Source organism: Lissotriton helveticus, chromosome 1_1 (genome assembly GCF_964261635.1).
Source record: "Lissotriton helveticus chromosome 1_1, aLisHel1.1, whole genome shotgun sequence".
Classification (NCBI taxonomy): Eukaryota; Metazoa; Chordata; class Amphibia; order Caudata; family Salamandridae; genus Lissotriton; species Lissotriton helveticus.
The window spans coordinates 346,350,672-346,375,108 of NC_136057.1; the positions used below are offsets into that span (position 1 = coordinate 346,350,672).

The 24,437-nt window shown below is 46.5% G+C and overlaps 1 protein-coding gene across 1 annotated transcript in view; it reads right to left on the reverse strand.

Annotated features, from left to right (window-relative positions):
- Positions 1–24,437, reverse strand: part of LOC144807727 (protein mono-ADP-ribosyltransferase PARP12-like) — a 332,204-nt gene that overhangs the window by 112,431 nt on the left and 195,336 nt on the right. The window contains exons 8-9 of the mRNA XM_078673397.1: positions 19,235–19,352; positions 5,117–5,213 (exon numbers count right to left, since the gene is read on the reverse strand). Of these exons, the coding sequence (XP_078529523.1) occupies positions 5,117–5,213; positions 19,235–19,352 (215 nt within the window). The remainder of the gene's footprint in view (positions 1–5,116; positions 5,214–19,234; positions 19,353–24,437) is intronic.

The following is a 24,437-nucleotide window of genomic DNA, read 5'->3' on the forward strand; positions in this document are numbered from 1 at the left end:
CAGAGGTTGAATTGGAGGACTATGAAGACCATGACGATGAGCAGGCACTACCAGCAGCCAACACAGTAGGAGCACCAACACCCACAGACGGAAGACAGAGACGGGCAGAAATCACACACAACTACTTCTGAGTAAGTATAGAGACAAAGCACGTGTTGTACTTCAATGCACATAGTTTATTTGGCACTACGTTGAAATGACATAAGCCACAAATGACACATACTAGTGTGCCTAGCACTACTGGGTGGACGGGGGTTACCTCACCCTCACATGTCCAACTGAATATGGCAGACTCACTGCTTGCGCCCTTGAACAGCCCCGCGTCATGCCTGAGGTTGGCTTAGTTCCAAGTCTGCTGTGCCAGCGCCGGCACTCTGGCGTCTGCTGCTCCTCCTTACTTCAGGGACAGGGGTGCTGCACCTGCTACTAGTGGTATCTGTGTCCCGACACCTTCTGCTCCTGTGGTGGCTGACTGGTTTGTCAGCAGCACTTCCATTGCTGTAGTGACTCTCCCCATCTCCCTTGTGAGATCAGTACAGCAGTGCACCAGCCCCTCCTGCATCGCAACTGAACGGCGACACATAAGTGAAGTCGCAGTTGCAAGATGGTGCATGCCCCTTGTCTGCTGGTGCGTTCGATGGCTCTCCTTGCGCCTTTGTGCACGGTCCTCACGTAGTTCCTCACAGAGTGTCATCACACACTGAGACATGTCCCTGACTCCATCGGCCATGTCCCTCATGTTGTCTGCCATTGATGCTATTCCCTTGTTCATGTCAGTGAAATTTGTGTTCAAAAGGCGCATTTGTCTGTGCACTGCACTAATACCTTTTGCCTGCAGTCGCTGCACCTTGACCATTGTGGTCTCAAGGCCACGGAAGACATCCTCATCACGGCCACTGACGCTTGCCTCCCGGACCCTCCGGATCGGCTGACAGGAGTGGATGTAAGACCTGGTGCATTTCCTGCCATTGACTGTATTGACTCCTCACACTCCCTTTCCTCATCGGAGGATGTTTGTAGGATCCTTTGCGGGGGACCGTCATGCCTCACGGGCCTGCAGATGTCTGACACCTCTGTGTCTGCTGGTGTGTCTGGTCGTTGTGACTCATGTTGTGGTGAGTCAAGGAGCACTGGAGATGCTTCAAGTTGCATGGTGTTGTCTGCCTCTGGTGTGTCAGCTGCTTGTGTGCAGGGTGCTGTAGGTCTTGCAGTGCTGGGCACTGCATCCCTGCCTTCTTGCTCACTCCTATCCCTTTGGGGATGTGTCTTCTCCCTCACTTGCAGTGACTTGCGTGATGTCTCCCCTGTGGACAGATATGGACAGTGTCTTAGTGGTGCTTTCACCGTGTAATTCACTAGTAAATCACATTATTATATCACTATTTCCTGCTCCTCCCATGTCTCTGATTGTATTGTGTGGCATGCCTGACATAATTTCATGTTGAATGCTCTGATGGGTATTCTTATGACTACCACTCCCATAATGCATTGCAGGTGAATACTGAAGTCAGTACTGGATTTCCTCCACACATAGCCACATTGGGGGAGGGACACAGGCAGGGGGTGTGGGATGATGGACATGTCCCTTACCTTTCTTAGCTGCAGCTCGGGCTGAGCTGTCTGCATCACCAATCCCCACAACGCACTCTGGCTCCAGTGTGGACTCCACAAGCTCTTCCAGGTCCGTGAGAGCAGGTGCCCTGTTCTTCCCTCCACCTGTAGCATTGGCCTCCTTACTTCTTGCTGCCAATTTTTTCTTAGTAATGATCCTTAGATCGTACCATCTCTTCTTGAGATCGTCCACTTCCCTGGTGGTCACTCCTATTGCGTTTACTTTGGTCTGGATCCCCAGCCAGGTGTTCCTCTTGACAGCCTCTGGTACCTGCAGGGACTGCTTTCCAAAGATTTTTAGGTAGTGCTTGACGACCTCCTCCACCAGCACCTGAAGTTCACCAGTGCTGAACTTAATCTTCCTCTTTCTCTCTGCACCTTCCCTCTGAGAGTCTTGGGGATCCATTTGCTTGTCCTGCAGGGCTCTGCTTCACAGCAGCCTGTCTCTGTGTAACTGCTCTCCTGTGTGATCAGGTACACTGCACCTGCATGGGTGTGGCCACTTCCTGGTTGTGGGGTGGGGTGGATGCACAGGATTGGTGTATTGCTCTGTTGGTTGGCTGAGGGGCGGGGTGGAGACACGTGATTGGTTGATACTTCAACTGCCTGATATTTTGTATCCCCGACTCGGTATTTACCGAATCGTTAAATACCGAATCGGTAGATTCAATGCATTCCTATGGGCCTCCGGGCCCATAGGATTGCATGTGAATTACCGAATCGGTATTTGCCGTATCGGTAAATACCAATTCGGTAAATACCGAGTCGGGGTTTCCGAATTTCACGAATCGGTATTTTTTACCGATTTTTGACCTACATCTCATTTCCCTTTTCTAAAATACCGATTCGGTAAAAATTGGTATTTTAGAGTCGGTAAAAAGGAGTTACCTACATCTGGCCCCTGGTGTTTTCTGGTTTGTACTTAAGAGCAAATATTTTGGTAGTGTTAAGCAGCTATAATTAGTTTTAACTGAATACCAGAAACCCTAGACGTAACCCACCATGACAAACAACATGTAGCAAGGTGTAGTTTTCTGTAAATATACAGGGCAGCACTGGTGATAGTGTATTTACTACACATTAATACAGAAAGAAGGGTAAACCCAAAGGGCCCAATTGTCAAAGAAATTAGGATATCTGCATCTGATGTTTCACATGTACATTGGGATGTAGATTGCTGAATTTCTCAGATTCAGAAACTTTTCCAAGAGTGCTCCTGAAAGGTTTTAACGGTGTGGGCTTTACAGAAATATTGCTAAGAAACTTTTGAGAACCCCTATTTAAATTAATATGTAGCCTTTTTGCCTGTGTAATGTAATATTGTCAATGCAAAAATGGATTTGTATTGCACATATTTGTTTACTTTGCAGGTGAAATAAGTTTCCTCGTGGTGAAATCCCTTTACCTATATCCACACAAATGCATTCCCTTCCCATTCCCACCCTGAAAACTGATTTACTCCATCTCTAGACACGAGCAACCAACACGACAAATCCTTTGTATACCGACAAACTCAAACGTTCTCGGATGAACATAAACCATGATGTACACAATCCTTAGAAATCATTCACTAGCAGACAATATTACACCATAGTGAGCTAATTTCATAATATCTTTACAAGAAAACAACCATGGTTTGTGAAATTCAAAAGTGTTTTTACCCTCATTAAAAAAACTGGTTTGAATTTGAACACACAGGAACAAAGTGCTTTGTAAATCAGGTCCAAAGTTAGTACAACTGTGGGTGTGCATTCCATCAATGGGCCCCATTGCCCTACTCAACGCTCCTCTCAGCTTGCTATATGTAGCCATTGTAGGCCCCACATGGAGGAATGTCGATGAGCAAGGACATCTCAGAATAGGTGTATGGTAAACAAAGCCATGACAATAATGTAGCAGAGCTGTTTGATGAATCCAGGTCAGGAGGGGTTATTTCTATCCTGTCCTAGTTGACAACCTTTACATTCAGTATGTTGAGACCTATAGGCTTGTATCTTTAATAGGAGATGTAAGCCTCAGGTCCTAGTATGCTTAGTACTGCTGGCTGAAAAAGAGTGACTGGAGGTCAGGCTCATGACATGGGGCCAGTCAGGTGGAGAGAAAATGTGTCCCTAACGGCTCGGGTGGTCAGCCTCGGAGCTAGGGAACTAGGTTTGAGTGTCGGCTGGGACGCTCAACATTCTGTGATTCTGGGCAAATCACTTAATATCCCTGTGCCTATAAAAAAAATGAATATGTCCATCTGTAACGTAACTGGTGCTCATGTAAAGTGCTCTAATACCTCCGGGTCTAGTTTGCGCTATATAAAACGCCAGCAAAAAAAAAGGTGACATGAAATGCAGAAGGCTATAACCTACTTGGTTGCATAGAAGAGAAATGGTCTCTACATGTGATTCCAACCTGATGAAGATGGGGGAATTTCTCCTTTAGAAATTAGTGCCCTCACACACTCTTACGAGTGCCATGCTTCATCATCGGGCGTTGCTCCTCGTGGGGGTGGCGCTGCTGTCCTCCACGTGCACCACGAGAGGGCTCTTTATCGGAGATCTTTTAGAAGATGCCGCAGTTGTGCATGTGGGTGTGTGGGCCTAAAAGGGATTAGTGCAAGTGTATTCAAATTACCCCACCAGTACCCTGAAGTCAATTTTTATTCGTAGGTCCGAGTGCTAATGTAAAAGAATTGTCCAGGGAAGATGAGGCACCTCTATTAATAAATATGTTAGAGGTCAATGTAGTACTCTGCTGCTCTCAATACCTGTGTTTGTTTGTGAATGTGAAACCTGGACAACATGTTTCGCGCTGGAAAGAAGGTCACTAATGGATTCTGGTGCACTTCGTCAGGACCGTGCAGTGTGAATTAGTGAATAAAAAATAGGAGCAGGGAAAAGAACACCCTATATTCCTATGATACCTCTATTAAGGCTCTGAGTGCATTATAGCGCTCATGGGAACATCTCAATCGTGCCCCTAATATGACCCCTTCAAAAGAATGGAGTGCCTCATCGGCGATTCCCCGCGGTCTCGAGGGGGGTTCTGAATTTGCCCCTTCGATCTGGCCCTATACCTGCCCAGCCACTGGATGAATGCCGGCATTCTGTTTAGGAACAGTTACCAACCCGTAAGTACATGCTAGTTCTTGGGAGCAATGGTACTGGACCTACCTCTTTCTTTAACGCTTCCTGTCCCCCCCTCTCTTAGTGTTTTGTGATATGAAATGCATACAATCTATAAAAAAGAGATGTCATGGTGCTGCACGCTATCACTTTAGATGCCAGGCGGATCGCAGTACTGAAGTTATTGAGTGCAAATTACATTTTGAACAGTCGACTGTGGCACTAAAAATGGAGAGGTTGCACCTCTACCTTCTCCAGTGTACCTAGCATGCACTCATTTTCTTTCCTCTTTTGAATAAGTTCACTTGATCATAAACGTGGAGCTGGTGTTACAGACTGATGTACAACTCACCGTTTTTTTAGAGTGATCGCTGTAATACAATGATACATACCTGGCCTTAAGCTTCTTCACATCCTCCTGGGAAACAAACATTGGCCTCCGACGAACCTCTCTCTTTGTCCCAAGCTTCAAATTCCTCTGGTTCATGTCTTGAAAACAAAATGAAGATATGGATGAGCTGCTGAGCTATCGAGAGAATATCCTTCTTCTAGTTACATTTTTTTATTTTAAGTGTCATCTGCATAATAACAAAAATACATTTCTCAGGGCCTAAAGGATCAAATCTGGGCACCTTAAAACAGGAAGGAGGCCGGAATTACAGTTAAGCAGGAACATGTCTAGAGCGTTTGCACACTGAAACAAGAGGGGTGGATTTCCCCACAGAGACTATTCAAGAGCAGGGATCCTTACACTGCCAATCTCCTCCTTGCTTGAAGTGAGACTTACAGGTTTCCAGAAAGATGTTAATGCTAGCTTTAGTCTTTGGCTTTGTAGATAGTATGTTGGCATAGAATCAAATATGCTGAGGGGTGGACAAGCAACATTATTCTAGACATCCTGCCGATGTTTAATGTGTTAAACCAGTTGGCCTTAGCATAAAATATCACATAGTCCATTTTGGCATTCATCAAAGTTCCTCTGTGCAGCTCAGAGGAAATTAACAGAGTCCCTTACCAGCAATAGCAAACAAGCATTTGTGTACGGCCTTAATAAACTGAGTGTTGAGATACCCATCTCAGATAGCATCAATTTCTTGTTTTTTTTAGCAAAAGCAGTCTGTTGCCAGAAGATGCAAGAGAGATAACTGTGAGGCTGTTTCTTACAGCCTGATTCATCAAGCTTAATTGCGCTCGCAAAGGGCCAGATTCTGAGAATCTGGCCCTTTGCGAGTGCAATTTTTGCATTTGGGATTCATCATCCCAAATGCAAAAATCGCTATTAAAAAATTCGCATATTTGCGAGGAATTGCATTTAAGGAATCTCTATTTGAGATTCCTTAAAGGCAATTCATGAACCATTTTAAAATTGCGAAAATGCAATTTTGGGCCGCTATTTACCGAGAGGTCAGACCTCTCGGTAAATAGCAAAAACTTAGAAAAATGCTTTTAAAAGCATTTTTCTAAGTTGCATGTTGCACACACACATGTCCTTTGGACATGTGTGTGCGCAACACCTGTTTCAATTTGCATTTAAGGGGTGCTACAGGGTGTCCTTTGGACACCCCTGGCACCCTTTCAATCGCTATCTTATTTGCGATTAGCTAATTGCTAATCGCAAATAAGGAATACTCCCCATTCATTCCTATGGGCCTTTTGGCCCATAGGAATGAATGGGGAGTTATTCCTTATTTGCGATTAGCAATTTGCTACTCGCAAATAAGGAATGTGTAGGAATCGCTATTTATTTAGCAATTCCTACATGAATACCGTTTTGCGAGTCCTTAATAGCGATTCGCTATGAATCGCTATTAGGGGCTCGCAAAACGGCCCGTTGATGAATAAGGCTGTTAGTCCAACCAAAAGGACCTTTTTCTTAGCTCCTTCCATACCTTGGACACAAAGCAGATCATGGCTAGTTGGTGTAAAATAATAGAGAAGACAGAGGAGCGCATTAGGGGATTCTACCTTCCACAGCAAGAGGTGTGGAAGTCTATAGTTCACAGTTCTTCTCTCTTCAGTGCTTAATTTGTGCTGGTGCTTTCTGGTGCTCAGCGCATACTTACAACAGCACACCACATCGTGGCTCTGAATGTCTAGTTCTGTATGGAGCACATCAGTTAACAATGAAATGCACATTTAAAAATAATACTGGGGTGCGCAGGCTATACTTAATGTTTTGGGTGGCCTGAAATTATTCAAACTGTAAAATATATAGGAGGGTGATGGGGAGCTTACTCTGGCATGTGTCAGTGGCAAAAGTTCCTGTTGCGAGTGCAACCTGCAGTGGCCTCCTTAGCAATACTTGAGCACTGACACTTGGTTATTTACAAATTTAGCACTGCCTCACTGCTCCCCCTTTCAAAAAGTAGTGCTTCATACATGCCTTGTCCACCCAAACGAAGTGGAGCAAATTATCTAACCGTGTTTGGACAAAATATCGGATAAAAAATATCAGGAGGAAGACATATCAGAAAATAAATATTGTGATACACATATATCAAGATGCACAAATATTGTTGACACGAATTTCGGTCTTTTTAGTAAGTAATATTGTTTTTAATTATATCAGTGTTTTTAATAATGTGTTCTCAAATATATTGCTCCAAAAAATGTAGGGCCTGATTATGATGGTGATCGTACTCCACACCGATAGGCTGTCGGATCGACCGCTGATAGCCCTTCGGTCCGACCGCTGGGTTACAATTTTGGCGGTTGGACCCATAATGGTCGGAAGAAAGATCGCCGCCTCCAACTGGATCTGAGGTCCCGACGGGGCAGCGCTCAAATTCGTATACCTGAATGGTGGTGGTGCCAAGGTAGGTACTGCCGTTGGGTTTACGATATCCCTTTCCGGCAGTCTTTTCATGGCAAGAAGACCGCCATTAAAAGGTGGTCGGAAACGGTTATGGGGCCCTCAAACACGGCCCCTGACAGTCATCTCCATGTGCCATGCACAACATGGTGCATGGCACACAGTCCATGGACATGCAGGAGTTGCTCCATACCATGGCAACTTGTGCTGCGGCCCTTTTCCTTGGCCGCAGCACAAGCTGCCGTGATATGGAGCACTTTCTGACCGCCACCCCGGCAATCGTTTCATAATGCGGAGGTCAGACTGCTGTATGCTTCTGGGTGGTCTCCTTACTGCCCCAATAGCTGTCAGCAGTCTGACCGACCAACATCAAAAACAGCCCCACAGTTTTAAATTATTTTAATGTGTTGATATAATAATTTCATGTGTTACTATTGTTTATATAAAGGTTATTTTAATATAGCTTGCAGGTTGTTGGGTTAGTTGATAATAATGAATTATTAAATACATTTTATTTAATTATATGATTGATCTTTATTATGTAAATTATGTACATTCATTTATTTTTGTTTTATATTAATTCTGGACTGTTGGGTTTGTAGGGGTATAGATGTGAAGTAAATTATCTAATAATTAATTAACAATTAATAATTGGTTCTTAATTATTTTACTGTTTTTAATTATGCAATTTATGGAATACTTATTTATTTCACTGATATTTTAGTTGCCGGCTGCTTGGTTTGTAGGGGTTTTGGGTGAGAAGTTATGTTATTTTATTTTATTTACTTTTTTATTTTTGGAGTTTTCTATAGCGCTAGCCAGACCCGGAGGTATCGGAGCGCTTTACAACATGTTATAAACAGATTACATTGTTATTACACCAAGAGTGCCCAGGTAAATAGTGAGTCCAAGGTCTAAGGAGGTTCATTAATCTGTAATCGTCTGGTAGTAATCGAAGCAGAGTTGAGAGTTTGATGTTCAGGTAAGGGGGAGTAATGTTCCAAATATAGGGGAAGTGATGACAGGAGTGGCTTTAACGTAGTTTCTGGGTCTTTTGTCTTGTGGTCGGGAGTTAAAGAGGATCCGTTTTTACTTTGTGAGGATTTGATTGAGGAAGAGCGTTTTGAGCTGGCTCTTGAAGGCTCTGTAGGAAGAGTTTGTCCTAATATGTATGGGAATGGCATTCCAGATTTTGGGTGCATTTCCGGTGAAGGACCTAGATAGAGTCTTTTGTTTGCAGGTTTTCGGAGGGATGAGAAGCAGAGAGTTGGTGTTATAATATGTTATGTTAAGAGATTTTATAAAGTGTGTAGCAGTATTTATTATGTTTTTGTGTTACCCCTGGTCCAGTTTGGATGCGGTAGGTAGGGAGAAGTGAGAATCTTTGATCCTGTAGTGATGACGTGTTGAGAAACATTTTGGTGTTGTGTTGAGTATTCTTCCGATCCTGTTGTGTATAAAGAAGGGGAAGAGTGCTGAAGTGAGACCGTGTTTGTGACTGCGTTTTGAGTATCCTTGGTCCTGTAGTGAGACCATGTTTTGACCATCCTTCTAAGGGGTAAAGGATGAAGGGGAAAGTATGTTAAGCCCAGAGTTGAAGAGTTGACCATCCTCCCTCAGGGGTTGAGGATGTAGGGGCAAGTGTGTTAACCCTGAAGTTGTAGGGGGTACGTGTGTTACATCCCAGCGTTTGTTTCAATCCTTCCTAATGGGATAAGGATGTGGGGGCAGTGCGTTTAGCCCAATGTGGTAGTGGTGACGTGGTTACACCCCAATGCAATAGAGGGTAGGTGAAACCCTTGTCCTGCTTAAGTGAATTGTTAAGGAGGTAAGTGTGTCACACCCCAATGCTGTACAGGTTAGGTGAAGCCCCGATCCTGTTTAAGTGTATGCATTGTGGTGGGGAACGTGGGGTAGGCTTTCCTCATAGTATGAGCAGTAGAGTGTGTTTTGTGTTCCTGGTCCTGCCTTGAGATGTGAAGTGTTGTGGAGGAAAAATAGGTAGTTAGTGTAGACATTGATTGATGGTGCCTTTGCCCAGACTGAAACCAGATTGTACCATCATTCTCATCTACCCATAACTATAACCTATCTAGAAGTATCCTCCTGAGGACTTTCACCACTGCATCAATGAGTGAGATAGGCAGTAGCACTGTGAATTGTCCTTGTCCCCCTTCTTAAAGATTAGGAGTATAATGGCAGAGGACCATGACAATAGGGCTCCCCGTCTCTCTGCAGCATTTAATTAAATCCAGAGTCAGAACTGGCCCCCAGACCACAATGGTATCCTGCAATTTATCGGGAGGTATACCTTAGGGACTTGGAGCTTTGGTACAAGATAAGGCTAAATGCCCTGGGAAACTTCCTCAAGGGTAAAGACAATGTTGGCTCACACAGCTCTAGACCAACCTGAGCATCTGCTTTGTCAGGGAGCCCAAAGCTGTACACACCCTTAAAATGATCCATCCACTCGTGCTCATGATGACATAAAGCGGGCCCTGAGAACTAAGCTAAACAAGGCTTGTGTATCACCTACCAAAAGAGGGTACTTCTATTGTTTCACTAGCTTGAGCTAAGTCCTCCTATGCAGACTTAAGTAAAATGTGCTTATGGCGGTAAGGGCCTTCGTATGTGCTTTCCAGAACCTGGCAACATACTCCCTTTCTCAAGAACACTGTTTAAGAGCAGCCTTCAGAAGACAAAGATGCTTAGAGCAAGCACCACCAAAACATTTAGCGTTATCTGATCAGTGCTGACACCTTCTAGGCAATGGATACAAATGCATATAGGATCGCCCCACCAGAGGGACTCATATCCAAACAAGTAAATATCTCCTGCCAACACTCTGTGAAGAGTGATAGGTTAAATTCCTTAGGATCGACATGAGACCACCTCAGTCATCTGACTAGTGACAACGTTTTTTTTTTTCACTCATTGTCAGTGAAATTGCTTTCCCACCCTCGCAGCTCCACCATTAAGTGAGGTGCCCCTGCCCCTGCACTCTTGAGTGTTAGTGATCGAGGCCCTCCTCCACCCGCAGGTTTCCCTGCGCCTCATCCCTGGTGGTCCAGTGGACCTCTGTCTCCTTTCTCTCACTCTGCTCCTTCACTCGTTTTTGTACCCTTTCTATCTTTCACCTTTCTGCACCTTTCTGCATCTCTGCTCTTTTGTGCCTTATTTCTGCCCATTTTCCCTTTCTCTCCCTCTGCTCCTTCACTCGTTTTTCTACCCTTTCTATCTTTCACCTTTCTGCACCTCTGCTCTTTTGTGCCTTATTTCTGCCCATTTTCCCTTTCTCTTCCTCTGCTCCTTCACTCGTTTTCACTCGTTTTTCTACCCTTTCTATCTTTCACCTTTCTGCACCTCTGCTCTTTTGTGCCTTATTTCTGTCCATTTTCCCTTTCTCTCCCTCTGCTCCTTCACTCGTTTTTCTACCCTTTCCATCTTTCACCTTTCTGCCCTTTTCTGCATCTCTGCTCTTTTGTGCCTTATTTCTGCTTATTTTCCCTTTTTTCTTTATCCCTTCTTTCCTCCCTTTACCTTTCCCCGCCGCTGCTGCCCCCGCGGCCCCTCCCCCCCCTAGCGCTACCGGGCCCAATCCAGCTCCTCTCCCCGCTCCCGCCTCCCAGCTGTCCAGCCCTCCCCGACCCCTACTTAATGGCGGCCACTGCACCGAAGGCACGTCAAAGGCAAGCACGTCTGCGCCCGTCCGCGACCCGTCCGCGACCAGCACCAGGAACCCTGGACCTCCGCCCCGCCAACGCTACGACCCAGCAGCACTCCACGCACTCAACCCAGGCTGCAACAACAACTGCAAGCTAGCATCACCAGCCGACACCCATGGACCCTTCAGCTGTCACCGCTGCCGGCACACCTGCAGCACCGCCAAGAACACGGATCCAGCACAACCCGCCCACAAGAACACAACCGAACCGAAGACCCTGCAATGCATCCTCCTCAACGTCCGATCCCTCCACAAACACGCCACAGAAATCTGGGACCTCCTCGACAGCACCACCCCGGACGTAGCATTCTTCACTGAAACCTGGACCAATGCCACCTCGGGACCGGACATCGCCATCGCCATCCCCCAAGGATACAAGATCTCCAGGAAGGACTGCCCCACCCACCCAGGAGGAGGAATCGCCATCGTCCACAAATCCAGCCTCCGCCTGAGCACACTCCCTGACGAGTCCACAGAACTGATGGAACACCTTCACTTCAAGATACTGGCCAGCCCCACCGCCGCCCTCCGAGGAACCCTCATCTACCGACCCCCTGGACCCCGCGGACCCTTCGCCAACTCCATCACGGACATTATCTCCCCGCAGGCCATCGCATCCACCAAGTACACCTTGCTGGGAGACCTCAACTTCCACCTCGACAATCAACTGGACCCCAACATCACATGCCTCCTGGACAACCTCCACAACATTGGACTCTGCCAGATCGTGACCGAGCACACGCACTCAGCAGGACACACCCTTGACCCCCTCTTCACTACAGGAAACTCCATCACCTTCAGCCACACCACCGAACTCCCATGGACCGACCATCGTTGCGTCTACTTGACCATCAGAACACCCACCATCCACAGACACCAGCACCTGCTTCCACAAAGAAACTGGACCAAAATCACCGACGACCAGCTCACCTCCTCACTCAACAACTCCACCCCAACCATCGCGGAAAACGACGACCCCAACACCGCAGGCCGAACCCTGCATAGATGGATCTCGGACAGCACCAACACCATAGCCCCCCTCAAGAAAAACAATACCCGTGCCAAGAAAGCCAGATGGTTTACCACCGAATTTCGAGAGTCCAGGCGCACATGCCGCCGCCTCGAAAAGGCCTGGAGAAACACCAAATCAACAGAAGCTCACAACAACTTCAGAGCCTCCACCAATGCCCATTATCAACTCATCAGAGAAACGAGGAAAAAAGCGATTGAAGACAGAATCTCCACCCACGCACACAACAGCAAGGAACTCTTCAGCATCATCAAGGAGTTCGCCCAACCCACCAGCGAGTCTACCGACATCCCTCCCTCACAAGACCTCTGTGACAAACTCAGCACCTTTTTCCACCACAAAATCAAGAGCATCTACGACAACTTCGACGAAGACAACCAACACACTGAACCCTCACCAACCACCCCCGACACCCGGAAACCAGCGATTGATGACTGGACAGCCCTCACCACCGAAGACACACTGAAGACAATGAAGTCAATCCACTCAGGGGCCCCAACGGACCCCTGTCCCCACCACATCTTCAACAGAGCCGCCGACACCATCGCACCCATGCTCCGCCACACCATCAACCGCTCCCTGGCGACCGCCTCGTTCCCCGACGACTGGACCCACGCCGAGGTCAACCCCCTCCTAAAGAAACCCTCAGCGGACCCCACCGACCTCAAAAACTACAGACCCATCTCCCTGCTCCCTTTCCCAGCGAAAGTCATCGAGAAAGCCATCAACAGCCAACTCGCCACATTCATTGAAGAACACAACTTCCTCGACTCCTCCCAATCCGGCTTCAGAAAAAACCACAGTACGGAAACCGCCCTCCTCGCCGCAACAGACAACATCCGCACCCTACTGGACAAAGGAGAAACAGTAGCCCTCATCCTCCTAGACCTATCAGCGGCGTTCGACACAGTCTCCCACCGCACCCTAATACGCAGACTCTACGACGCAGGAATCCAGGACAAGGTCCTCGACTGGATCTGCTTCTTCCTCTCCGGCAGGATGCAACGGGTCAGACTCCCCCCATTCCTCTCAGACCCCACACCTACCACCTGCGGAGTCCCCCAGTGCTCCTCCCTGAGCCCGACGCTCTTCAACGTCTACATGGCTCCACTTGCCCCCATCGTCAGAACCTACGGACTCAACATCGTGTCATACGCAGACGACACCCAGCTCATCCTCTCCCTATCCAACGAGCCCAACACCGCCAGACGCAACTTTCGAGAAGGCATGGAAGCCGTCGCCAAATGGATGAAAAACAGCTGCCTACAACTAAACACCAACAAAACAGAAGTACTCATCATGGGCCCAAACCCCGACGCCTGGAGCGACACCTGGTGGTCCACCGCCCTCGGAAACCCGCCAACCCCCACAGACCACGCACGCAACCTGGGAATCATCCTGGACTCCGAGCTCAAACTGGACCGCCAGATGAACTCTGTTTCATCTTCCTGCTTCCACACCCTCCGCCTCCTTCGTAAGACCTTCAAATGGATCCCCCTCGAACACTGAAAGACAGTCACTCACGCCCTGGTCACCAGCAGACTCGACTACGGCAACGCACTCTATGCCGGAATAAACAAAAACCTCATCCGCAAGCTACAGAACATCCAGAATGCCGCCGCAAGACTGGTCCTCAACCTTCCAAAACACTGCCACATCTCCCAGCACCTGCGCACACTCCACTGGCTCCCCGTCGAGGCGAGAATGACCTTTAAGATGCTCACCCACGCACACAAGGCCCTCCACGGCACCGGACCAGCATACCTGAACAGCCGGCTCAAATTCCACGCACCCCAAAGGACCCTACGATCAGCCCAGCTCTCCTACGCCGTGGTCCCCCGCACCAGAAAGACCAGATCGGGAGGCTGCTCCTTCTCCTTCCTCGCGGCCAAAGCATGGAACGCCCTTCCGCTCCACCTCAGACAGACAACATCGCTCCCCATCTTCGCAAAAAACCTCAAAACCTGGCTCTTCGACAGACCCCCTCCTTGATGGAATGGAACCTGCACCCCCCCCCCCACCCCTAGCGCCTTGAGACCCTTACGGGTGAGTAGTTGCGCTTTAACAAACTCCTGATTGATTGATTGATTGATTGGTTGTGAATAATATTAAAATTTGAGATAAACAGAAACAAAAATTCAATCTTTAATGGACACATGAATGTGGGAAACTTATGAGGCTTAGTCGAATTGAACAACTTCTCTAGGTTGAAAAATCAAATTATAAGTGTAGAAAAAGTGTTTGGGTACCTGCCTTCTGGTGTGTGTGCCAAATGGAGCCCATCTCCAATCATACATCTCGACTTGAGAGTGAAATAGATTTAATAGCAGAGCTTAGACTGGGAAGGTTGAAGGTCCAACTTGATCCTGATTTTGCTTTATAGAAGTTAATCAGGACAGTAGGTGTGGAACCAGAGATGTGCATCTTAAGGAACTGAAACAAGTGTGAGTCCCACATAGGGTCTTTAACGTAACCAGAAAGCTCTACTGTCACAAAGATAACTAGGCCCCCTTTAGCCCTCCCTGATACTGAGGCCACAGGGGAAAAATAGGTTTTATAACCTTCAAGGAAGAAAAGATTGCTAACATCCCAGGTTATCTGCAGACAAATCACGTGAAATGTCTTAACAAACTTCACCCACTTATCATTAAACTTTGCTGACAAACCTGTAATATTCCGAGATCACAACCTTAGTTCGTCCCAATCAGCAGATGGAATATTCAAGCAGGGAGTTATAGACACGGCCGATAGCGGGGATGTCTCGGAGGCAGCGAGTCAATCACAGGACTCAGAGTTACTCAAGGGCGCAAATCTGTTACTCGAGGACAGGGGTGTGGCAGGGCACCGGCAGAATCAAGGTAAGACGGCCATAATGGGCCAATCAGCTCCATAACAGGTTCAAGAAGGGATGACACACAACCTTCGGTTTACAGCAGAAACCCAGTAGGAGCACCAGAATGTCAGTCAATTTGTGTGATTTGTGTGAGCTTAATGTGGTCAGTAATCGTGTAGCTATGATAGGTTTGTTAAATTTAAGCACCACACAGTCCCCTGCCCATCACTTAGCATCTGGGCCCAACCAGCTTACCCTCCTTACCATGATAATTAAATCATAAATTGCCATAGCCAGGACAGAGCGAGACTTGAACTAGTGCACCACCTTGCTTTTTAGTTCCCCAAAGGTTTGTGGTTTAGAGTTGTTGTGTGGGCGGACGTTTCCTAAAACTATCACATATGGGGTTGCTTCCCAGGGCAAGATAATAATGAATTAATTGCTAAGGGGGACATGGGCCCATAAGGGGGGTAGTAGAACTCAGGTAAGCATGTGGGGTATTGGGGGGGGGGGGGTAGACTAGGTGGCAGCAGGGGTAACAGAACCGACTCCCCTGGGTTCACGGAAGCACACCGAGATCGTGCTGGGCCCCAATTCTGGGGGAGGTCTCCGATCCTTTTGTAAAGTGACTAAGGCTTTCAACTGATCCCCTAGCTGCAGGACACTAGCTTCGATTGATTCTAACCTTGAGGAGATTGAATCTAATTTGGTGTTCCCAGTGCTGCTAAGGTTCAGGGGAACGTCCCACGGCTGAACAGGCTGACCTGCAGGTTGGAAACAGCATGGAGATGGCTCCGTCTGTTGAAGTTGAAGTTGAAGTTGAAAGAGTTTTATAGAGCGCTCGACTACCAAGCGGTTTCTTGGCACTATAGAGAGAAATTGAGAGCTGAGGAAGAAGGGGGGCGGGCTAAGATGAATATGCTAAGGAAAAGAGGTGGGTTTTTAAGGCTGCACGAAAGTCTACGTAGGAGGGAATGGATCTAATCGCAAAAGGAAGTGCATTCCAAAAGGAGGGGGCAAGAGTGGAAAATCTTCTTTCGAAAGCGAGGAACGTTGAGGAGGAACTTGGAGGATGAGCGAAGACTTCTGCCAGGAACGTATGTGTTGATCATAGATCTAACGAAGGCGGGGGCAGTGCCGGCTATGGACATAAAGGTGAGGTTGCCCATCTTGAAGAGCGAACGTTCCCTCATGGGGAGCCAATGGAGAGTTTTCAGCAGAGGGGTGATGTGACTTGATTTGGGGAGCCTGTAAATAAGGCGAGCTGCCTGATTCTGGATGAGCTGCAAGCGGCGGTGGTTCGTAGGCTGGAATGCCAGCATACAGCACATTGCCGTAGTCCAGGCGAGATAAGATCATGGCCATGACAATAAGTTTGAGAGCCTCAACAGAGAAATACCGCGAGATTTTGCGAATGGTTCTGAGGGATAGGAAGCAAGAGGAGACCACCGATCTGATCTGGGGCCGCATAGAGAGATCTTGGCTAATTTTAATGCCAAGAGTTTTAACAGAGGCAGAGGGAGACGGAGGAGAGCCAAAAATGGGGGGCCAAAAAACAGAGGACCAGGGATTAGAGGGGCCACCGATAAGAACTAACTCCGTCTTTTCAGGATTCAACTTCAGTTGGTTAAGGTTCATCCAGTTATAGATGAAAGTAAGGGTGGAATGGACTGTAGAAATTGAGTCAGGAGAAGAAGCGAGGTTGAAAATGAGCTGGAGGTCATCGGCGTAGTTGAACGCCGTGACCTCCATGTCCTGTAAAGCAACAATAAGGGGATATAAGTAGAGGTTAAACAGAAGAGGGGATAAAGATGAGCCCTGGGGTACCCCACAGGAGACAGAACGGGAGGGTGCAAGAAACCCCTCCAGCCTGACAGCCTGCGTACGGTCTGATAGGAGGTAAGCCAGGCCAGGGCCGGCCCCCACAGACCGGCGACCCCGACACGGTTGAGAAGGATGGAATGGTCGACCGCGTCGAAGGCGGCGGAGAGATCGAGAAGGACTAGGGCCTGGGGGGGAATTAGTATCGGCGCCACGTCTAAGTTCATCGACCACCGAGAGGACAACAGATTCCGTAGAATGTGCGGGACGGAAGCCGGCCTGATGGGTAGCCAATAGGTGATTGGCCTCGATGTAGGTTGAGAGCGAAGAGGTGATATGGCTCTCAAGGATCTTACTCAGGAGCGGGAGTAGTGAGATAGGCCTAAAGTTAGAGGGAGCGGTGGGGTCGGCACCAGGTTTTTTTAGGATGGGGATTACCGTGGCTGATTTAAATGTGTCTGGTACAATTCCTAGGGTAATGGAGGTATGGAGGTATTAAGGAGGGTAATTGGGGGTGCTGGACAACAAGAAAAAATCTCCATCAGTATATGGGCGGATCAAGAGTCGGCAGAGGAACCCGTTTTCACTTTCCCCAAGAGGGTACGGAAGGTCTCTTCGGAGATCAGAGGTCTGTACCCCCACAGTGACTAAGGCGGCTTTCTGTTTTGGAGTTGCCGCTTTCCTTCTGCGGTTACACCTAGGGCTGGTGGTGGGGCTTAAATCGGTATTCATCCCCTGGGCACCAGTGCCACCCCCCTAATGGCACCACCTAGTATGAGGATAAAAACCTCCATGGGCACATCCTGACCCAGTGAGCGTACAGCGCAAGGCTCAATTGGTGTAGTAGTGGGGACATCCACAGGACTGCGTACACTAAGCATAGTCGAGGAGGAGCCCTTCTTAGTGAAGGATAATCTTCGCTCAACTAGCTCTTTCTATTGAGAAGCCACACACACTGCCCAAGAGAGAAACCCCTCAATGGCTGTGAACCTTGGGGCACACTATCGGGACCTATCGGGTAGGAGCGACCCGAGACGTTTTAAGGCATGGCAAAGTGGGCTTTGGCCCAGGGCCCCAGACGATTCAGGGGCCCCCTAATAGAGCTAGCTAAGTTCTGCAGAGAGTCTTACCCTAATGACCTTGGGTAATTCTTAAACCAATTCTTTTAAATACCGTTTTTCTTTAATTTATTTTCAATGTGGCTGATGTGTGAGAGTTTATTAGGGACATTTTGAAGAGAAATGCTGTGTTTCTGTTTCATGCAACATCCATCAAAGAGTTTATTTTAGATCAAAACGGGACCTCACATATGAGAAATGGGAGAGTGCCACAGAGATTATTTGTAGTAATATTAGTACGCTGCTGCTGTGTTAAATATGGAAAGCACAAGTCACTATCCCTAAATATTGGATGCAAACACATTCAAAATGTGGACGAGTGAGCCTGTGTGCTGTCAGTGACCTGGCCAAAGAGGTCATGAAAATACTGAAACTGGATCTTCAATTCAAAGTTGTTCTGAACAGGGGCTCCCCAAAATCCGTTTGGCCCAGGGCCTTCAAAATCCTAAAGATGTTCCTGGGAGCGGCTGGTTTCCTTTCCTCCCATCTTTAAAACAACAGTACACAAATGCAAGGCTATCACAGCAAACTGAAGAGTGGCTCTTCTAACGTAAGAACAACTTTCTTCCCAAAAGGGAGAGCCTATAGCTGTTCAATGATTAGAGTCTGAGAAAAAATATCCATGGAACAGCTTGTGATCCTTGAGTAGGGGAACACCAACACCATTCCTCCTGGATACGGTGCACGCTACTGATCAAAGAGAGGACTGCCACAAGAGAAAGTTACAGGTGACTGCCTGCCACCAAGGAAAGGCTCAGTCTGAATGAAGATAACAAAAGAAAGAAGGAAAGGGGCCGGTCATGAACAACGTCAAGGAAGGAAATCCATGTACCTCAAGGACAACACCAAGCCGCATAAGTCAGGAATGGCCACTAATATCTCACTGTCAAAGGGAACTGCCCCCGCCCGGCTCTTCCTGCCAATTACGGGTGCAGAACGTGCCTGCCCTTGTCCCGGGCTTCACTCTGCCATATCCTGCACTTCGGAATGTCCTTGGCTGAGCTATATAGTGCAAGAAGCAATTGCAAGACTGTGGCAGTATCCTGGCCCCTCTTCCTCCTTGAGACAAAGCAGTCAGGGCCTTGGAGTCTCCACAGGCCCCACCAACAAGCAACAACAAGCATAACGTCCCCAACTGATAGGAGTATAAACATATAAAAATATCACAGTACCTTGAAAATCGATTTCGTACTTTTGAGAACCAGCTTCAAAGTTCACAACAGCTTTTTTATCAGTGCTGTAAGAAGTTTCCAGGCCCTGTGAAGTAAGTGTTGCTGTCTTCTTTCCACCCTGCAGACGAATACAACATATGAAGAATTGGTGCATCGCAGTATTTTTAGATATTCTTTTCTTTGTTGAACAGAGCGCATAAACCAACTTAACCTTAGGACGTGCACACGTGCAATTCGCCCCACATTCGCTCACTGCAATGCTGAAGAACAGAGATTAGAACCAGTTTTGTGGTTTTCATGGCGTAGCCTTTCCTTTATTTAAATCAACATTTGGAATTGCTTCTAAGAGAAGTCCATCGAAGGACAGGTATTCATCTAGAAAGTATTGATTTCATAGATATCAAAAGCAAGATAGAAGATAAACACACAAGTCAAATTTCATATTTCATATTGTGGAAATGTACCCAAAAGTGAGCACACTGGTGCAGGGTCACCCTCTTGTCCACGGGTCCAAAGACTAACAAAACAGAGATCAGCACTGAAGCTGAAGTAAAACAACAAGTTTATTAATCACTCATGAGCGTCCACACAACACTCTCATGTATTGTAGGAGGAGGTACACTGAACTCACAAACCATCATCCCTATATATACAGTTTTGTTGCAATGTAAGCATATGGACAGAAATGGAAAGACATGTTTAAACACAGAAATAGCTATCGGCAAACAATGGCAGATGGATGACCACTTGGTCAGCAAATAGGGAGGGGGAGCAGGAATGCTTATGGCAGCAGTAAATGATCAATAGATAGCCTCTAAGACCAGGTGCACCGCCAGCTACAAATCCCCCAGCATGTACATTGCTGAGCCATGTCGAAAGAGGTTAATTAAAGTTGATGACACAAGCAGGGTGAAAAGGCGAACAGCAGAGGACGAAATAATTACGAAGGAAAAGAAATGGATGACACAGCCAAAATGGCTGTTGATTATGCTAATGTAAAATATTACACGTTTCCACAGACGACTCTTTTAGCATAAGCTAAGACATTTTCTTGTCCCTTCTAAGGGGTACGATATAAATCGTGAATATCTATTAATATAATTTCCCAAATGTCTCGTTCCATTGCTAAACGGGCATTTGCAATTTGGACATTCATTTTAGATGGTGCACAAGTAGTACAAGTGCAAATACAGAGGGAACAGAGCATTGGTCTACATTGTATGCATAAACAACAAGAGAAGATAATTGCAATAATTATGAATAAGGCCGACAATACTTTCAGACCCCATACAGAAGGAATATGCTACTTACCAGTATGCATCTGTTTTACTTGGCATGTAGAGCTGCAGAATCGTATACGGTGCATTAGATCGCCACCTGGTGTTGGGCTCGGATGATTGCAGGTTGTTGTCTTCTTGGAAGAAGTCTTTGTAGTCACGAGATAGGTGACTCCTCCCTTGGACAATACTGCGCATGGTCATCGACTCTATCCTCAGATTGTTTTTCGTCATGATGGGAAATGATGGAGTTAGTAGGAGTAAAGATAAAGAAAGGATGTCCATGCGTGTGCATCTAATTAAGATGATAACTGGAACGGATACAAGCCCCGGGGAGGTGGGAGGGCGTATACGACTCTGCAGCTCTATAAAGTAGCATATTCCGTTCGAGGCATATGAGCTGCAGATCGTATACTGTGCATCGATTGTGCAGCAGTGGTCGCCTGTATCCGTTGCAGTATTCTGAAACAGTGTTCTAAGGACAGCTTGGCCCACTGCAGCTTGCTGCTTGGTTTGCACATCAACACAATAGTGTTTAGTGAAGGTGTGTATTGTAGACCATGTCGCTGCCTTGCATATGTCCTCTAGTGGTATATTTTCTAAGAAAGCCATAGAGGCTCCTAGTTTGCGAGTAGAGTGTGCTCTAGAAGGAACTGCTAGTGTACGTTTAGCTTTTTGATAGCATATTTGTATACACTTTACATGCCACCTGCAAATCCCCCCCTTAGAGATGGGGTTGCCTTTTGTGTGGAGGAGAGAAAGATACAAATAATTGTTTTGTCTTTCTGAAGGTTTTAGTTCCTATCTGTGTAGTATAACAGGGCTCTTCTAACATCTAAGGTGTGTAAAGCCCTTTCTGCAACAGAGTCCGGGTTTTGAAAAAACACCGGTAGCTCTACTGATTGGTTAAGGTGAAAAGGAGTAATAACTTTTGGCAGGAATTTTGGATTAGGCCTAAGAACCACTTTGTTACTATGTATCTGAAAAAAAGGTTCTTGTATTGTCAATGCTTGTATTTCGCTAACTCTTCTGAGAGAGGTGATGGCAACAAGGAAAGCAGTTTTCCATGTTAGAACTGCAATTCACACTTATGCAAAGGCTCGAAAGGGGGTCCCATAAGTCTTGTAAGGACCACGTTTAGGTTCCATACTGGAGCAGGTGGTAACCTAGGTGGAATTATACGTTTTAATACTTCCACAAAAGCTTTGATCGCAGGTACTCTGAATAGAGATAGATGTTGTCTATTCTGTAAATAGGCTGCTATTGCTGCCAGATGCAGGCGTATGGAAGAATACGCTAAAGTGGACCTTTGTAGGTGTAGAAGGTAGCAAATGATATTTTGGATAGAAACATCCAGTGGATCAATGTGATTATTGTTGCAATATACTGCAAATCTTTTCCACTTAGCGGCATAACACGCACTGGTAGTGGGTTTTCTAGCTTCTTTAATTATGTTCATACAGTCTGGTGGTAGGTTTAAGTAACCAAACTCTTTGGGCCCGATTCACAGAATGAACTTAAGGCTCAATCCTAAACTTACTACTATTTTGGTATTCACAGAATGCACTTACTACTTTTGGCATTCACAGAATGAACTTACTACTTTTGGTATTCACAGAAGTTAGGATTTTGTCTTAAGTCTGTCTTAAGTCTGTCTTAAGTCTGTCTTAAGACAAAATCCTAACTTCTGTGAATACCAAAAGTAGTAAGTTAATTCTGTGAATGCCAAAAGTAGTAAGTGCATTCTGTGAATACCAAAATAGTAGTAAGTTTAGGATTGAGTCTTAAGTTCATTCTGTGAATCGGGCCCTAAGACTTCAGGAGCCAGATCGCCAAATTCAGGTGGCTTGGTTCTGGGTGTCTTATTTCTCCATGGTTCTGTGTTAACAGGGAGGGCGTGAGCTTTAATTTTTGATGTGGAACTAGTGAGATATCCAGCAGTGTGGTGAACCACGGCTGGCGTGCCCATGTGGTAGCTACTAGTATCAGTTTGAGAGACTGTTGTCTGAGTTTGCGCACTACTAGTGGAATGAGTGGGAGAGGCGGAAAAGCGTACGCAAATCTGCCTGACCAGTTCATCCATATCGCTTTCCCCTCCGACCGTGGGTGTGGAATCCTGGCGGCGAAGGTTGAGCATTTTGTATTCACGTGGGTGGCAAACAGATCTATCTGTGGATGCCCCCACATTTGGAAGAATGGCTGAAGAACTTGTGGATGTATCTCTCATTCGTGAATCTGTTGTGACTGTCGACTCAACAGATCTGCTATCTGATTGTGAATTCCTGGAAGGTGCTCTACCGTCAGGTGTATGTTTTGAGGAATGGCCCATCTCCAAATGTTCTGTGCGAGCTGGGACAGTCTTCTAATCAAAATGAGGGAGATGGAAAGCCGATCCATTCAGTTTCCAGGATACATATAATAATCAATTGGGAAAGGATCACTTGTCCTGCACAACCTTAGGTATATTGCAGGAACAGGGGGTGCGTCCCAAATTAAAAGACCCTCATGCACGTGATGGGTATGATGGTGTTGTAGCGGTATATCTTGGTTCTCCGCTATCTAATCACGTGTGTGCATAATCATCAGGTCGATCAGGTTATGCAACCTCCACCAGGAGGTACTTACCCAAGGTTGAAACAGTAGTGAGCCAGTGATAAGGGATTTTAAAAGGCCCGGAAAACCAGAAGTGAACTTTAATAGGTCTGGGTTCGGGTCTAGTAAACTCTGATCCAGTGCATCTTGGGAACTTATTATGGGCAATAGATGTACTCAGTGTATTATTAAAAAATAGTGAGAAGGAAGGGGGTTAAAAATTGGTCGACAAGTTTCTGCCTCATTTGCCTTGATAGGACTTATTGGCTTTCATCAGGACCGTTATGTGAATAACGTGAAGGTAAGGGGGTGCGGTCAAGGTGCTCTCAATAAAGTGATAAGAATTAGGTATATTAACCTGTCTCTTGTTTTGAATGAGGTCACAATGTTCCTGTGAGGAGAAATAAAACGCAATTGTTTTTCAACACACAAGGGAAGGGGTACATGGGGATACACACCAAGCAGAAATCTGCTTAACAAATCTATCCATTGATAGATTTTCGTAACAACTAGAAAATGGCAATACTTCATAAGACGGCTGCTATAAATGGCAATGTCAACTCTCTCTTCAAACACTCCAAACTCAAGCAGAGGTAGGTGCTGCATGCATGTAATTACAGCGTTTGAATAAGAGTGAGATATATTGTGGTTTTGACCCCGTAAAATTCTAAGATGGTACACTTCACTCGATGTCATTGTGAAATATTCAACATGTATAACTCTAACTTCTCTGATTCACACAAAGAAAGTACATTTTAATGTGTAATATCGTGCCTATTCACACGTGTTCTCTTATAAACGTGCCCCTAACAGACCTCGGTCTGTTCTCTTAGAAAGTGCATATTACCTCGCGCGTATGGGTAACGCGCTCCAGTCGGGTGAAAGGCCTTCAGAAGGACTAAACAAAGGGAGAAGTTTAAATTAAAGCTCGATTCAGCACAATACTTGCGGTTCTCGGTTTTCTTGTTCCCCAATCGCGCTACCTATTGCGTCCTGTCCTGGCGTCCTCTGTGAACGCGCTGCCTTCGTCGACCCGGAAACGGTCTATTCTGTTTCCGGGTCGGTAAAAACATGCAGAGTGAATCTCATTGGTCCTCCTGTGTATCACTGTGGCAACCTGGGCTGTCGGTCACGCTGTTCCTAGCGAGTTGCTAAAGTTCGTGATGTACTCAAGAATGTTGTGGAAATACCAATGAAATAAGATAAAGATAAAAATAATGATAAAAATAAAAAGAAGAATCAATCAATCAATCAAGACATTTGTAGAGCGCACTACTTACCCGGAGGGTCTCAAGGCGCTTGGGGGAGGGGGGGGGGTGCTGCTACTGCTCGAA